General features: G+C 34.6%; 4 protein-coding genes across 4 annotated transcripts; 2 read left to right on the forward strand and 2 right to left on the reverse strand.

Moving 5' to 3' along the window:
- Window positions 1-2990: 2990 nt before the first annotated feature.
- LOC114528949 (ras-related protein Rab-30-like) lies at window positions 2991-4514 on the forward strand. Its single transcript, XM_028550661.1, has 2 exons — window positions 2991-3262; window positions 3935-4514. The coding sequence occupies exons 1-2, from the start codon at window positions 3083-3085 to the stop codon at window positions 4415-4417; spliced, it is 663 nt and encodes a 220-aa protein (XP_028406462.1). The 5' UTR covers window positions 2991-3082; the 3' UTR covers window positions 4418-4514.
- A 230-nt stretch (window positions 4515-4744) lies between these two features.
- On the reverse strand, window positions 4745-7678 carry LOC114528939 (DNA damage-induced apoptosis suppressor protein-like). Its single transcript, XM_028550651.1, has 3 exons — window positions 7509-7678; window positions 6776-6937; window positions 4745-6633 (listed from the first exon to the last, which is right to left on the reverse strand). The coding sequence occupies exons 1-3, from the start codon at window positions 7625-7627 to the stop codon at window positions 4761-4763; spliced, it is 2154 nt and encodes a 717-aa protein (XP_028406452.1). The 5' UTR covers window positions 7628-7678; the 3' UTR covers window positions 4745-4760.
- A 184-nt stretch (window positions 7679-7862) lies between these two features.
- On the forward strand, window positions 7863-10548 carry LOC114529043. Its single transcript, XM_028550771.1, has 5 exons — window positions 7863-8074; window positions 8724-9171; window positions 9439-9618; window positions 9968-10118; window positions 10274-10548. The coding sequence occupies exons 1-5, from the start codon at window positions 7946-7948 to the stop codon at window positions 10524-10526; spliced, it is 1161 nt and encodes a 386-aa protein (XP_028406572.1). The 5' UTR covers window positions 7863-7945; the 3' UTR covers window positions 10527-10548.
- A 42-nt stretch (window positions 10549-10590) lies between these two features.
- Window positions 10591-13900, reverse strand: LOC114529054 (protein YIPF6-like). Its single transcript, XM_028550782.1, has 6 exons — window positions 13743-13900; window positions 12806-12884; window positions 12504-12546; window positions 12037-12168; window positions 11495-11652; window positions 10591-10941 (listed from the first exon to the last, which is right to left on the reverse strand). The coding sequence occupies exons 1-6, from the start codon at window positions 13890-13892 to the stop codon at window positions 10826-10828; spliced, it is 678 nt and encodes a 225-aa protein (XP_028406583.1). The 5' UTR covers window positions 13893-13900; the 3' UTR covers window positions 10591-10825.
- Between the last annotated feature and the right edge of the window lie 250 nt (window positions 13901-14150).

The raw sequence follows: 14150 nt of genomic DNA on the forward strand, positions 1-14150 counted from the left end.
TTACTTTATAATATTCTTACGTGCGGTGTGGAGACCAGCTGGTCAATCCATTCAGTAATAATCGCGCCGGAACAAATCCGCGATCACTGGACAAAACCTATTTGTCGACGCGGACGGCCCCCAGTGCAAAAGTTAACCGACATTATTTCGCTGATAAGTTACTAAAGTAAGATGTCTATTTTTCGAGTAGATATATGTTGCTCTTCTTTGCTTTTGATAATAATGCATATCGCCCATACTCAACCTTGTTTCCAGGGTCTTCTGTCAGACCCTAGCCTGGAAACGAGGTTGTTCCATACTTTATATATGCCATAGGTGAGTTTATTGAGTTAGGCTATTATATATTTGTCAAGCTGCCCAAATAGAGCTGCCCTGTACTTATGCATGACTCGACAAAGACTCCATACAATCAGCAGAAATGCATAATTTATCAATTTATCAATGTCTGTCATAATAATTCAAATAACTCGATATTAACAATTAATTTTAAACATGCCCTAACAAGATCCCTTCAGACATTACGTAAAAATATATTTTGATCTGATATCCATGTAGCTATAGTATACAAACACTTTTAGCTAAGATGCATGCCGGTATTATAGAATTGTCAAAAATCCCTCCAAGAGATTATTTTGCTATTCAGTCCTTGTATAATTCAACGTGTTTTAAAAAGCGATTATTAACATCAGATCATGTAAAGCCATTTCCTCTTGCTCATTTCCAAGTATTTGGCATTCTAGTTCTTAGAAATCTGGTTTTTAAAAATCACTTTCGATTTTACAATTACGCATATGACGATTTCAGTCGAAAACAAAAAACCTACCTTGTATTTCATTCCCTGCCATTTAGGACACCATAGACATAGTCGACATTGACGCTCGCAATTGTGGCTATAATTGAAAGAAAAACATCGGGAAATATATGCACATATTTGATATCCGAAGAAAACACGCGGTCATGTTTAATTAAACGATGACTTCGGCTTGGTACTTCGCAAGAAATATATAAATACACACTGCGTACAAAAATCAGCATTAAAAATATTTTATTCAATGAAACAAAAACAACGTCCTACATTGAAAAGGAAGATAGTTTGCTTTTAAACAGCTAAAATGCTATTTCAGTCAAGCCAGCGAAATTTAATATAGCCGCGACATTGTCATTGATCATGATCACATCTGACTGTGTCAAACAATGTGGCAAGCTGCTTTTTCACAGTAATATTGCTTACTCCTTCAACTTCTGGAAGTAAGACAAGTTACTGAATGTAGTCAAATAGAGATTTTTAAATTTCTAATTTCAATTACCAAACTGCTACGACGTGGTATCAGCCAGGCGGACACTCAGAGAACGATAATTTTTGGCATGGGTGTTAAACCCAGTTTTTAGCGAACGAAAAGACGCGTGGATAAGAAACCAAAAGACCATTCAACTGACTATTTCTTTTTGTCATATTTTGCTAATAGTACGTAGTTGCAGAGCGTTAGTTAAAAGTCATCAGAGCACTTGCATGAACAGCCAGGCTAAACATAGCCGCCGGTATTTGCTATAATTATTTATATAGTTACTGATCTGATCAACACACTTACCTGACGTTAATACAGTATATTTCTCTATAGTAATGGCTATAGCTATATTTTAAACCTCAAGTGTATCAGCTAACAGTCGCAAATGAGTTTATTCTTGACAAGGCAAAGAGCTAACACGAGTTACACGACCATCGGAAAGTGATACCGGTGAATGCCAATGCCAATGGTTGTGCCAATGGGGACAAGACCTGGCTCGTCGCGCTGACACTGTTAACCAATCACAGTACGGCACGTGCCCCCCTCTCAAAAGTGCCCTCCTTTGTGATGAAAAATGCCTTTTTGGAGAAACTAATGTATATAAATACTTTTTTTAAATCAATTTATAATTTCACATTATACAATAAAAAAATCTAAACTTTCTGAGCTGTAAAACGCGTAAAATTTAAATTTAAAAAGCGTGAGCAAACAAGTTTTTCGCTACGCAGAACTTTCCCATTTATTGTTTTCTTCACCTTTTATATTGCAAATAATAGCAGTCTTGCAGAGTTTTTAATATCTACGCGGCCCGTGGCCGACCAACCGTTTTAGCTACATCATTCCAATGGATAAGCACAGTATAGAAATCATAATAATTAGGATATATACTTTTTAGAGCAGATTATACTATCATGTAGGTTTTTTACTGATAATCAAATCTCTTTTAATTCGGCTATTCGTAAAGTTAATAGAACACCGCAATGCTATATATAATTATACTACACGTGCAAGGTATATTTGGTTCTCGGTTCCCATTTCTAATTTGTCTTACGTACCACAATTCCACAAAACTATATTTATACGTCTGTAAAAGTAATCGATAAACAAAACTCTCTAAATCTTACTCTGTAGTTTTACTCTTACTCTCTAAGTCTGTAAAAAAGAGCCGTAGTCGGGGAAAACTTTACAAAATAATGGTATAGATAGATAGATAATCCGTTCATTAAAATCACCTATAGCAGCCAAAGGGCTGAATTACATGATCATGTATACAAAAACATTTTAACGACTACTGTATATTAAAAGATTATTAAACGTTACAAGTTTTTCAACAACAATTACATATACAACTTAAAAATATCAACTACTTGTTTTATAACTAAAAATAAATAACAACTACTTAATTTATTAGACTAGATATTATAAATCTATCTCTAAATCTAAGACTGCATGAAATATTATATTGTTTGCCTCAAACAGAGGCAAACAGCTGTCATTCCTACACAACACTATATACATGCAGGAAGGCTTGAACGACCATGCGGCAATATATAGCTAAAAAGAGTTTATGAATCAATAGGAAGTATTGAGCCTCATCAGTTGTTTTGTTTTGTTTCGTCATGACAATGACATCAAGACAAGGTGAGTATACGCGTCATAAAAAGCGGAAACTATTTTGAAGGGCGGATATTCACTACAGTCTGTATAAACATCCCAAAGACACTAATCATAGTGATAACACAAGGCAAGAAGTCGAATAACGCTTTCTCACGCTACAACCAAGTTCAGTTCGAACAATGGATGATGATAGCAAATACAAATATCTTTTTAAGGTGGTTCTGATAGGCGACGCATCTGTTGGCAAGACCTGTTTGCTTCGACGTTATGCTAAAGGATTATTCATCGGTAACCCAGGAGCTACAATAGGAGTTGATTTTATGATGAAAAATGTCGACATTAACGATGAAGTAATTAAGGTATTTCGTTGAGACTCTATATATAGATATATATATATAAATATATATACAAATGTTATAATTTCTTTAACATAATATTAATAAAATGTAAGTGCATTATTCATTATATACATCGACGTTGTTTGTTAACTTTGCGTTGATTTTTGCCTAACCTTAAAATCCCGGAAGCTGCTCAGTGTTTTTGTTCGCATGACCTTTTGGCTTTAGCCTCTAAAATGCAGGACAGCGTGTACGTAAAAAGTATATAAATAATTGCTTGATAACATCACTGAGAGAGACACATGATTTATACTTTTTAGGCGAAATGTTAATGTTGACTGCATGCAAAACAGGGTCTTTCTGCGATACTGAAACCAGAATATGATGATTGCTACATGCTTACTATAAGATACAAAATTTCACTATGAAACGAAATTTTGAAAAATTCTAATATGGTTTAGAAATTCTTCACTATATGTAATACATAATCCACAACTGTGGCTGTCAGACTGTGCATCTCTTTCATTCTTATTATTTTCTCGTGAGAATAAGGAACAAATGTCAGGAAGCGAAAGAAAAAAAATCAACTGATTGACAGAACCTATATTTTGGACGACATCTTAACTTCGAAAGTCATAAAGTTTGTATTTTTAAAACTTCTTATATCTTTTATTTATTTATTTACTATTGCAGCTCCAATTATGGGATACCGCCGGCCAAGAGAGGTTTCGATCACTTACTCATAGTTACTATAATAACGCTCATGCAGTCGTCATCGTCTATGACATCACAAATAAGCGGTCTTTTGAAAATCTACCATCGTGGTTGGACGATGTTCATAGATATTGTAAAAAAGATGCAATCAAGTTGCTAGTGGGAAATAAAAAAGACTTGAATGATAAACGCGAAGTTGATTGCAATATGGCAAAGGAGATTGGTTCTGCATGTGATATTGTTACCATGGAAACGTCAGCTAAAGATGATGAAAACGTTGATATTCTGTTTGACAGCATCGCGATGGAACTGAGTCAAAGACTCAAGAACACGGATGACGAAGAAAGACCTGTTGCTTTATCCAAGGACGTACAAACTATTACCATCAAAACCAACACCAATAACTGCATAAACAATAATAGTGAAAAACTTGCGTACCCAACAAGTTGTTGTAAAATGTGAGGCTCCGGATACAGTGTATGCATGAATTAATTTGCGCACATAGTCATAGCCAAACGCAATTTAATGCAAGAAAAGTTCAAAATGCGTTTGCCTGAAAGAAGTTAAAATCTACTGCAAAAAGTCTAGTTTTTTTTTGGAAATACAGTCGAACGTAATTCGACATTAATCATATTCTATTCTTGCGTGCAAAGCCCAAAGACAAAGACGACAAATTATTATTGATAAAAGTTCTGTATTCTAAGAGATGATCTGAGAGGCACGTTTACCGGCTCTAAGACTATGCATAGAAAAACACCCAAATACGGTGTCCTCATTACATTCAATTCAATTAAGAGAAAGTCGACTACGGAGAAAAAAGTAAGGGTGAAGTTACAAAAGAATGATATTCATCAATCATATTGTCCTCTGAACGATCTCTGTCTCTGTTGATTAGGCAAGAATTGGGATCTTTTGCACGAACCTGGGATTCTGAGCACTCGGGCGTCACGGGGGCATCATTTTCAGATTCATCGACATTCCTTTCATCTTCAAACAACAGCAAAGACCTTTCAGAGCTCTTTTCAAGAAACGTTCGACGTCGCGTCGGTGGAACATAAGGAGATGAGACCTCAGAAGACACATTCACTGGTTTTAACACAACCTGATCTCTCTTCGATGAAACACTCATTGAAATCCTCATTCGAGTATGCTCTGAACACCATGTTGATTTCTTGCTGCTTGTTACACCTCTCGACAGGTTTCTGTTTTTTAGTTTTCCTTTAAATGGTTTTTTACATGAAGATTTCTTACATTTAGTTCTCAGACATAAACAGTTAGAAACACACTCGGATGTTCCCGGCTGTGGTCTTCCTGGAGGTGTAAACATGTCACGTTCAATCTCACCATCTCCTGGGAACTTATCGTTTTTGTTATCACAAAATGTTCTTTCAAGTGGAGTTGTGATAGAATGAGAATCAATCGGGGAATACCCACAGTTAATAACGGATTCTAAATGAGAGGTTTCGTGATAAATGTCTAAGCTCGGTGTACTTGTAAAACATGTTCTACGGTCATGATCCAAATGAACTGCATCGGAACTAGACGAGGAATTAGATTCTACTGCATCTCCTAGACAGTGTTTTTTCTCATCATGATCTGATTTTTCTGATTGCAAAGTAGGATTGACCTGTGTTAGAAAAATATCTAAGTCCTCTGAAGTCAGTGAATCAAACATCATGTCAAATTCATTATTAGCACTGTTGTTATTACCATCCACACATTGGTCTTGTGGCAAATGACATGTCACAGCACAATTTTTTTCGCTGGAAATTCCATCCAGTGGTATATCATCAGCTATAAGTACACCTGACTGAATACCTGACATTGTACAATGCTCTCCAGTATTAGTAGAACCATGTACCGGATTAAGATTTTCTTCTGATAAGCTTTTGGAAAGCTTTGCATCTTCAGTGGTTAAAAAATCAGAGTTGGGTTTGTCCTCTTTGATAATTGTCAGGACATATGGGTCATCTTCATTTGATGAGTCATAGCAAAGAGATTGTTGCAAATCAGTTATAGATACATTTTCATGACCTCTCTGAATTCTACTAACTGATTTGACTATTTTGCATGTGTTGCTCTCCACATCAGAAACTTGATTGTGTTCACAGCATGTAGAACGCTGGAGGCTTTTAAACTTAGGGACAAAAGAATCTTCTGTTTTGATGTTGGAATCATTACCACTGGACATCATTGATAACATAAATTTATTGACATTACTGTTCGCAACAAGAAGCCGGCGTGGTGATACAACATCATCTATGTCGCAATCTTTTTCATTGAATGAATTTATGTTTTCTCTACTTGCAATTGAATTTACACAATTTTCAGTTGTGTTATTGTTTGTTATTTTAAAACTGTCTGCTTCAACATTCTCTTCAAAATGGGCAACATATTCCTTAAAAACACCAGCTACAGATTTATGCATTATCTCATTCTGAATTCTACATATCCCATTAGCCAGTAATTCTGGTATTTTGCTGTAAGTACTTAAATTTGATGCTTTCATTGCTGGCAGCACATTGGTTTGTAAATTATGAGCACTGTTTTTGTTGCCAGTAAGATGGAAAGCCAGATGAACATTCTCTCCTACAAAACATCTCTCCATTGCAAAATGAACCATCCTATCTAAACTGAGTCCTTGAAGAAAATTCTTTTCCCCACAGTTTGCCAAGTATCTAATTTTCAACAAAAGCCTACTTTGAAATGATTTTACTATTTGGTGAATAAATTATGGAAGTCAGAAAAAGACAAAATGGAGAAAAAAATAATATAAGGTAATAATAATATAAATATGGCACTTGCACAAAAACTATATACCTGCAAAATTCTGTGGCTGGTAAACCAAAGAAAGCCTCTAAGCTCTTGCCAAACACTGTGACCCTTGTAATTCCACTACCATCTGACACTGTCAAATTTACATGATATCGATATTGAACAGTCTTTTGTGAATAAAATTTCAAACAGAATGAGCACCATAACCTAAAGGAATCATGAATGAATTCATAGTGTTTGGCTGGTGAGAGATGATGGTTAAAAGCTGTTAATTCCTGTACTTTAAATGTTTCTTGTTTAAAGAACATGTGAAGTTCAGCCTTTGGTTATGATTGCTTACCAGGTATAGATAATTTACATAATTTACATTATTACAGTTGATCAGCTATAGTGGATTTGTCAACAGATTTATTCTTACAGTTTTCTCTTGTCAGTATTTGAAATGCTTGACACTGAACATGTACTGTTTGTATGTTGGTGTGTCTTTTAATTGAACCCAAATGAAATTAACCAGCTGTTGTACAAATGTTGCTGATACTATAGGCAGCTGAGCAAACAATGTTGATTCTTTAGGTTGTTGTTTACTAATTTACATTGTTTGTTGGGTTGCCTAAGCTGATACAGTATTAATATTGCATTTAATATATCAGTGGTTATATAACATATTTTGTCCATTTGAAATTCCCGCTGATTACTCAGCACCCAATCAATGCAAAATGTTTGGTTACTGTGAGAGTACTACAAACCACAAAAATTCGGTACTAATAATAATGTTTACCTCTCTTTTTGATCATTTACTTTGCGAACTTTCTTGTGACATATTGAGCAAGAAGGATAAGCATACGAAGCACCAATCTTCAAAACTTTCACAAGCACTCGAAAAACTTTAATATTCATTGCCAAAGGAAAATATTACATATCAATTCCCACTAGTAAAAACAATCTTTCTCCCCCGCCTTGTTTTGCATTAGTTAAGAATTATCACCTACTTGTATTCGATGCATTTCGATTTCTTTTGAATTTTGAACTTTATGTTTTTACGACTGGTTTTTACATGTTTTCAGTTCACTCACTGTCACGAATGACTCGCGCGGGCCCCACGCCGCCACGCGTACGAGTGGAACTAGAGGAACTAGAGGTGTGGAATGATTTGTGGAATGAGGTGTGGTGTGTAGGTGAAGAAGAATTTTAAAATACAATTGTGGTAAATAGAATATGGATGAAGTAAAGAAGAACATCAAAACATTTTTGGAAATCCTGCAGACAGGAAAGAGTGAATCAGTCATACACTGGGATGAATCTAATTTTAAGAGAATTTACCATTGGGCACTATATGCTGAAGAGGTATAAAAAATTAAAAGTAGTATAATAATATAAATAATGATTTTCACAGCTATTACAGATTTTACCAAGATGGTCTGGTTATGGAAATTCAATTGCATTCGTACAAACAAAGTCGCAAACCTTGATAATTCAAATTTTAACAACCAATCAAGTTGTGATTTTTTTATTGCAATTTTATTGACATGTCTGTCATCGATTGTAGACATATATGGGATGAATATTTGCATTTTAGAGGTGATATCTGTTGTATCAACCCTATGCCAATGGCTGAACAACAATGGCTAAACACCAATGGCATATGTTTATGGTGGAACTAGGTTCTATAGCTTGATATGCTTTTATATAGCTGTAGTAGTTTGCATATTCATAAAACGTCCAACAAAATTGATAGTTCACCAGTCCATCTTTTTATTATATGTGCCCCTTGCATTGACTCAGTTTGTTTGATTTCACTGTATTAGTTTGATTTCACTGTGTTGATTTAATTGTTTCCTTTTTTTCACTTTGTGATCTTTCCTCATTCTTTTTTCTTCTCTTCCAAATAACATCCTCTTACCTTCCCCTTTTCCTTCCTGCTGAATCAATCTTTTTTCTTCTGGGGCCACGTTCCAATTAGAAGATATTAAATAGTATTTTTATATTGGTTTAGGTATATAAGAAATTGAAAAATAAGCCATCCCTTGGGCAAGTCCTTTCAAATTATATCAAAGACATGCAAAGATCATATCAAAAAACTATGCCATTCACCTTCAATGACTTGCAAAATGCAACAGAAAAACTACGACAGACTCTGCTATGCAATCCTCATTTGTCATCACTACAGTTTTCTTATGTTCTTGATTTCTATCACGTGGATTTTCGTGCCACATCAAATGAAGACAATGAAGATTTGGAAAAAATAATCTCCAATACGTATTCTATCAATTGCAGTAAAGGAACATTTCTTATATTGTCAAGTATAAAAGACGAACTGTCCGTTAAACTAAAAAAGGATATCTCAAACGGGACACGAGGAACAGAAGAAATTTGTTTGGATGGTTGCTCCAAATTATTGTGGAAAAATATAAGAAGTTTAGTTGAAAAAATGAATCCAAAAGGTTTGTTTCACCGGTCTCACATAATTTGCTGGATAAAAAATTTAGTAGCTATAGTCATTGTAATATTGGGACGGGTTGTACGCGGGTTGGATTTTTGAAAAAAGCTAAAAAAAGCTACCCACCTTCCTACAACCGGCCGTTTATAATGACATATATTATATATATATATATATATATATATATATATATATATATATATATATATAATATTATATATATATATATATATTATAGCTACATATATAAATATACATTACATATTTCTAGCCATAGATCGTCTGATCAATGATCGTTTGAAATCATTAGCATCTAGTAAGGAAGGAATGGAAACTATATTAAGGATGTTGGTTTTGCTTATGAAAGGAAAAATACCATACAACATTCTTAGCGACGATGATCAGGGTATTTTAGATCAAACGAGAAATCACATACTTCATTGGGTTGTAGGTAAGTCTTGATTAAACCCTCTAATCTGATTATGGTAGCTACTTTTTCTTTTTGCCTTTGCAATGCAGTATTGGCTTTTTAATTGCAATTGTGTCCCTGCAATTGCAAGTCCCTGCCCCCGAAATTACTTTTATCCGAAACACACATTATATTATCGTGTCACCCTCTGTGACAGTGGCACTAAAATTAAAAACCGTGGAAGCCGTGGATGATTAATGTTAGTCCTCAAGACATAATTGCAACGTGATGAACAACTTGGCTACCCTGACTTAATTCAGAGAGGGTATAGTATTTCACAGCCTTACCAAGACAAGCAAAAGATAATGGTTCAGGCTATTTCTTACCATAGAACGTTCAGACAATAGTGGATCAGAGTTTTATCAACATATTTGGTCTTGTCCATCAAATGTAATTTACGAAATGTCGGCGATATATCCATCGTTTTATGAAAGTTATCTGTGTTTCTTGCACTCGTATGGTAATACTTTGCTTGGTTTGAGGTAAGTTAGTTTAATCAGTGAATTGTAATCAAGTTTAATCAGTAATTAATAATTCATTTTTATACATGGTATTACAACTCTTACAGGCTATTAATGTAATTATTGGCTTTTCATGGTTCCCATGGTTAATGAGCCGACAATCATTTTATTACCAGGTCCGTTGCTCTTCAGGATGATGACGGGACGAAATATGGATTACGATATCAACATTTTATTGAGAAAATTCGAATGCTAGTACAAGGACCTGAACACGTATCACAGTTGTGCATACAGAAGTTGCAGTTATGGTCCAAAGTCGAAGAACCGGCGAGAGAATCGTCAAGTACAAGTTCTAAGAAAGTTGGTCTAAGGGACGAAATAATTAGAGCTAATATGTGGAAGAAAGTTTACAATGATATTTGCAAATAAGCACGAACACATTGCAGAGATGTCGATTGTTTAAAAGCCACCAACAGTAAGTGTCTCTTGGCTCTTTGTGTTCAGGGTTTATTGATTATTACTAAAGCAAATTTACACTATTTAACTATTTGATTATGATATTGGGAAGATATTGATTAGATCCCTCCTCTGAAAGGACGTCTTTCTACTACGGCTAACTAGACATATCTTCCAAGACTCTCTTCGTGATTGTATAGACCACTTAACTACATGGTAATTATAAGTCGTGGTAATCTAATGATGTTGACTTATATATATGCATGGACTGTTTAACTTGAATGTGAAATGACTAACCAACTAATCACAAAATAAAACAAAAATATTGGATAAACAGCTAACAACTTCCGATGTGATGGTTGACTATCACCCAGGAACTTCACAGATGCTGGAAACATTGTGAAAAGTAAATGTAATACTTATACATACAGAGATAATATAAATATAGTATATATAGAAACTTTACTGTATATAGGTAGTACTTTACTGTATATAGGTAGTAGGCTATACCACTAGGGAATATAAAAGAAACAGGGGGGGAGGGGGGGGGGGGGAGGGTTACACAGACAGGACGCGATTTGGCAGATTTTCCAGCAAATAAAGTTTAACCTTTCATTAAATTATTGTTGATTATTTAACGATAATACATTTCGACTACTCTGGTGGCCATAGACTCCAAGTTTTACTTCCAAAATTTAATTTATATGCTTCTGAAAACTGAAAATTCGCGTCGCGTTGCCGTATCGCCTCTGGTCTGTGTCGATAGATGATAGATGGCAATATATAATTCACTAAATTTCGTTGGTAATGTTTGGATCTCTTTCAATGTGTCACTGCACCCACAACACTGAAAACTTATTTTAGGTTAAATATCACAAAATGACTGTTTTGAGCAACCAAACATTAATGTTCAAGATTACAATGGTTCTATTAACGCTTACCAAAAGTTGACCATGCAAATGCCAAGATAACGATCGCAAATCGAACAACAAATAGTATTGTCGTTTTTTCTGCAAGCAGTATTAGTCGACATATCAACAGTGCCACATCAAGAGGTAAAACGCAGTAACCAAGTACACATACACTTTGGAAAAATGATCTAAAATTATAGGAAAATTAGCATAGACCTTTATAAAAGGTTAGCGTTATGACGTAACGTAGTTTGCGGACAAGGCATACTTCTGATCGGTTTGCGGACGATCGGTTTTTGAAATCTTTAAACACTCACAGTAGCTACATTTTATTCCGTAATTGCAGAAAAAACACACTCGTTAATGAAATACATGGGAAGATGTCTTGAGTAAGGAGTGCTCTGTCCGGCATACTGTATTTAGAAGCTTTAGCAGTGACCAGGAGTACAACATTTGTTTTCATTATTTTGCAAAAATGAAGAACTGTATTGCAACTGTATTGCAACTGTATTGTTGTTATGACTGGAGTTTGGCACATATCTGTATAGAGTAGTCACATGTAGACTACTTACAATGTTCCTCCCAGGAGTTTCGAATTAAGTGTGACTAAAGAGGCTCCAATCCAAACAATTACAAAAACTTCAGCAAACTCTGGCCCACCTGCTGCTTCACCAACTATCAAACTGTGAGAACCTTGCAGCATCCTAGAACAAATTTTAACTGATTTCAGTGTTTATTTTATTGCCTTAAATAAAATGTACCTTTGGATACCTTTGGATTCAAATACAGCCTGTATTGATAATTGTTACAGTGGAAAAAAGTTGTAGTGTGATTAGTGTACCAAGTATACTGATGAATAAAAATATGCAATCACAGTTTATCCTTTATGTAATGTAAAAACATTGCCAAATTTGAAATATGCATGTTGGAGGTCAGATTTTGTTTTCGTGAACCAAAGGTATATATAGATGAAGAATTAGTCTTCCAACTATTTTTAGTTCAATTTCTCAGACACATCACTCTAGAGGTGGATACATACACAGCTAAAAAGATACACAGCACAAGAGGTCCCCATAGATCCCCTAAAATAAATTATAGAATTTTTTTATAGAATGTCCATGATGTAAAATCATTGGCATAGAAATATTACTATAAAATTCTTAGCAATGCATGGGTGAGAAAATTTTAACTTTCCAAAAAATGTTTTGGCAATTAAGCTCTAGAACATCCTACTTTGTCATTGATTTTACAGTGCATAATTGTCATCTGCAGTAACACATTATAATTATCCTTTAATTATTTATTCTAGCTAGCATATGGTGCATATATAAAATCTATTACATTCTCTTAACAATGTCTTTGTTTCTCTTGGCCACAGAACATGGAAAAATTTCCTCCCAACAGCCTTTGCATCCCTTTTCTAAAAATAGACCAATGTAGACTGTAACAGTGAAATATGTTGAAAGAGCCCATAATAGAACTCAAAAAAGAAGCAATGGTGACAGGAGTTAAACCGGGGTGAGTTGTTCAAAAGCCAGAAAGCACTATCCACTGGAAAGTGTTTTTGCAATCGATCTAAAATTTCCTGTTGTTCAATATAACCTAGATTAAAACTTGGTAATTCTCGAATCCCCATATATTTATAATAATAACATGGTATACTACAGTGGTGTAGCCAGCCTAATCATTTTGTCCTGCTTTGCAAATTTGCAATGATTACAATTAAATTAATTTCTTTTGTGATACTACATGATCAGCAGCATGGCAATTTCTTTAAAAACCCTCTTATTTATTGGTTCAAGAAAGTTCCCCAATGTTGTGACCTTTGCCAGGTACACATGCAGTAAACAACTCTCCTGACCATTTTATAGTTATTACTATTAAATGTTGTGAAGTTTATATCTTAGGGAGTTGCTAAATAAATAAATACAATTTATATTATTTACGTAGTGAACAGTCACTTCGGACTACCACAGGCCCAAAGTGCATATAAAAAGAGAATGAATATTTTATATTGAGACTTTAGTTTAGATAAATCACGAAAACTGTTGTGAGTTTGTGACGTCTTTTCTAGATCAATGAATATCATAGGTAAATACTAGGGAAAATCTTCGATTACACAAAGCAAAAATACAGTGAACTATACGTTCAGAACTGCAAGCAAATAAAATATATGCTAAATTATGCTATCCACGTTGACATGCAGTAATGTTCTCACATCAGCTATATGAAAAACTGGAAATATCAAATATAGGGGAGAAATTGGCATATATCTTACTAGAGTCTCTGAAATTGGTTCATCTAAAGTACTTGGTTCATCATCACTATCCGGAGCTCCAGGAACGGTTATATCACCCTCAATATCAATCTCTGTTGATGAATTAACTGACATCAGTGGAGATTCTTTTCCTCCTCCACTTTCCGCCATATTTTATTATATTTTGGTATTCAAATTGATTGGCTGATGCGCATGCATAACTACAGATTTAAATTCCAATATATAGCTCAGAGACCAGTTGTATAAAACGGTGATGGAGAATTCAATAGTAGTTCCTGCGATGATGGTGAATTCAATAGTAGTTCCAGCGGTGCAAGACTTCAAACTGTATAAATATCAGCATGGATAGTTAATTTTATTATCCATAGTGATTTTATTATCCATGATATCAGCCACTAAGGAGTTTAG

This window comes from Dendronephthya gigantea, unplaced genomic scaffold (assembly GCF_004324835.1).
Source record: "Dendronephthya gigantea isolate DGI-Jeju-01 unplaced genomic scaffold, DenGig_1.0 000001F, whole genome shotgun sequence".
NCBI lineage: Eukaryota > Metazoa > Cnidaria > Anthozoa > Malacalcyonacea > Nephtheidae > Dendronephthya > Dendronephthya gigantea.

Bases quoted from the DNA above. Each gene is read 5' to 3' on its own strand.
- LOC114528949 (XM_028550661.1), top strand. From the start codon at position 3,083: ATGGATGATGATAGCAAATACAAATATCTTTTTAAGGTGGTTCTGATA. The intron at 3,263-3,934 runs GTATTTCGTTGA...TTACTATTGCAG, and splicing joins TTAACGATGAAGTAATTAAG to CTCCAATTATGGGATACCGC.
- LOC114528939 (XM_028550651.1), bottom strand. From the start codon at position 7,627: ATGAATATTAAAGTTTTTCGAGTGCTTGTGAAAGTTTTGAAGATTGGT. The intron at 6,938-7,508 runs GTAAACATTATT...TGATTCCTTTAG, and splicing joins GTAAATGATCAAAAAGAGAG to GTTATGGTGCTCATTCTGTT. The intron at 6,634-6,775 runs GTATATAGTTTT...GTTGAAAATTAG, and splicing joins CCAGCCACAGAATTTTGCAG to ATACTTGGCAAACTGTGGGG.
- LOC114529043 (XM_028550771.1), top strand. From the start codon at position 7,946: ATGGATGAAGTAAAGAAGAACATCAAAACATTTTTGGAAATCCTGCAG. The intron at 9,172-9,438 runs GTTTGTTTCACC...ACATATTTCTAG, and splicing joins TGAAAAAATGAATCCAAAAG to CCATAGATCGTCTGATCAAT. The intron at 9,619-9,967 runs GTAAGTCTTGAT...TTCTTACCATAG, and splicing joins CATACTTCATTGGGTTGTAG to AACGTTCAGACAATAGTGGA.
- LOC114529054 (XM_028550782.1), bottom strand. From the start codon at position 13,892: ATGGCGGAAAGTGGAGGAGGAAAAGAATCTCCACTGATGTCAGTTAAT. The intron at 12,169-12,503 runs GTATGTATCCAC...AATTTGTTCTAG, and splicing joins CTGTGTATCTTTTTAGCTGT to GATGCTGCAAGGTTCTCACA. The intron at 11,653-12,036 runs GTAAGTAGTCTA...CTATAATTTTAG, and splicing joins AAACTCCTGGGAGGAACATT to ATCATTTTTCCAAAGTGTAT.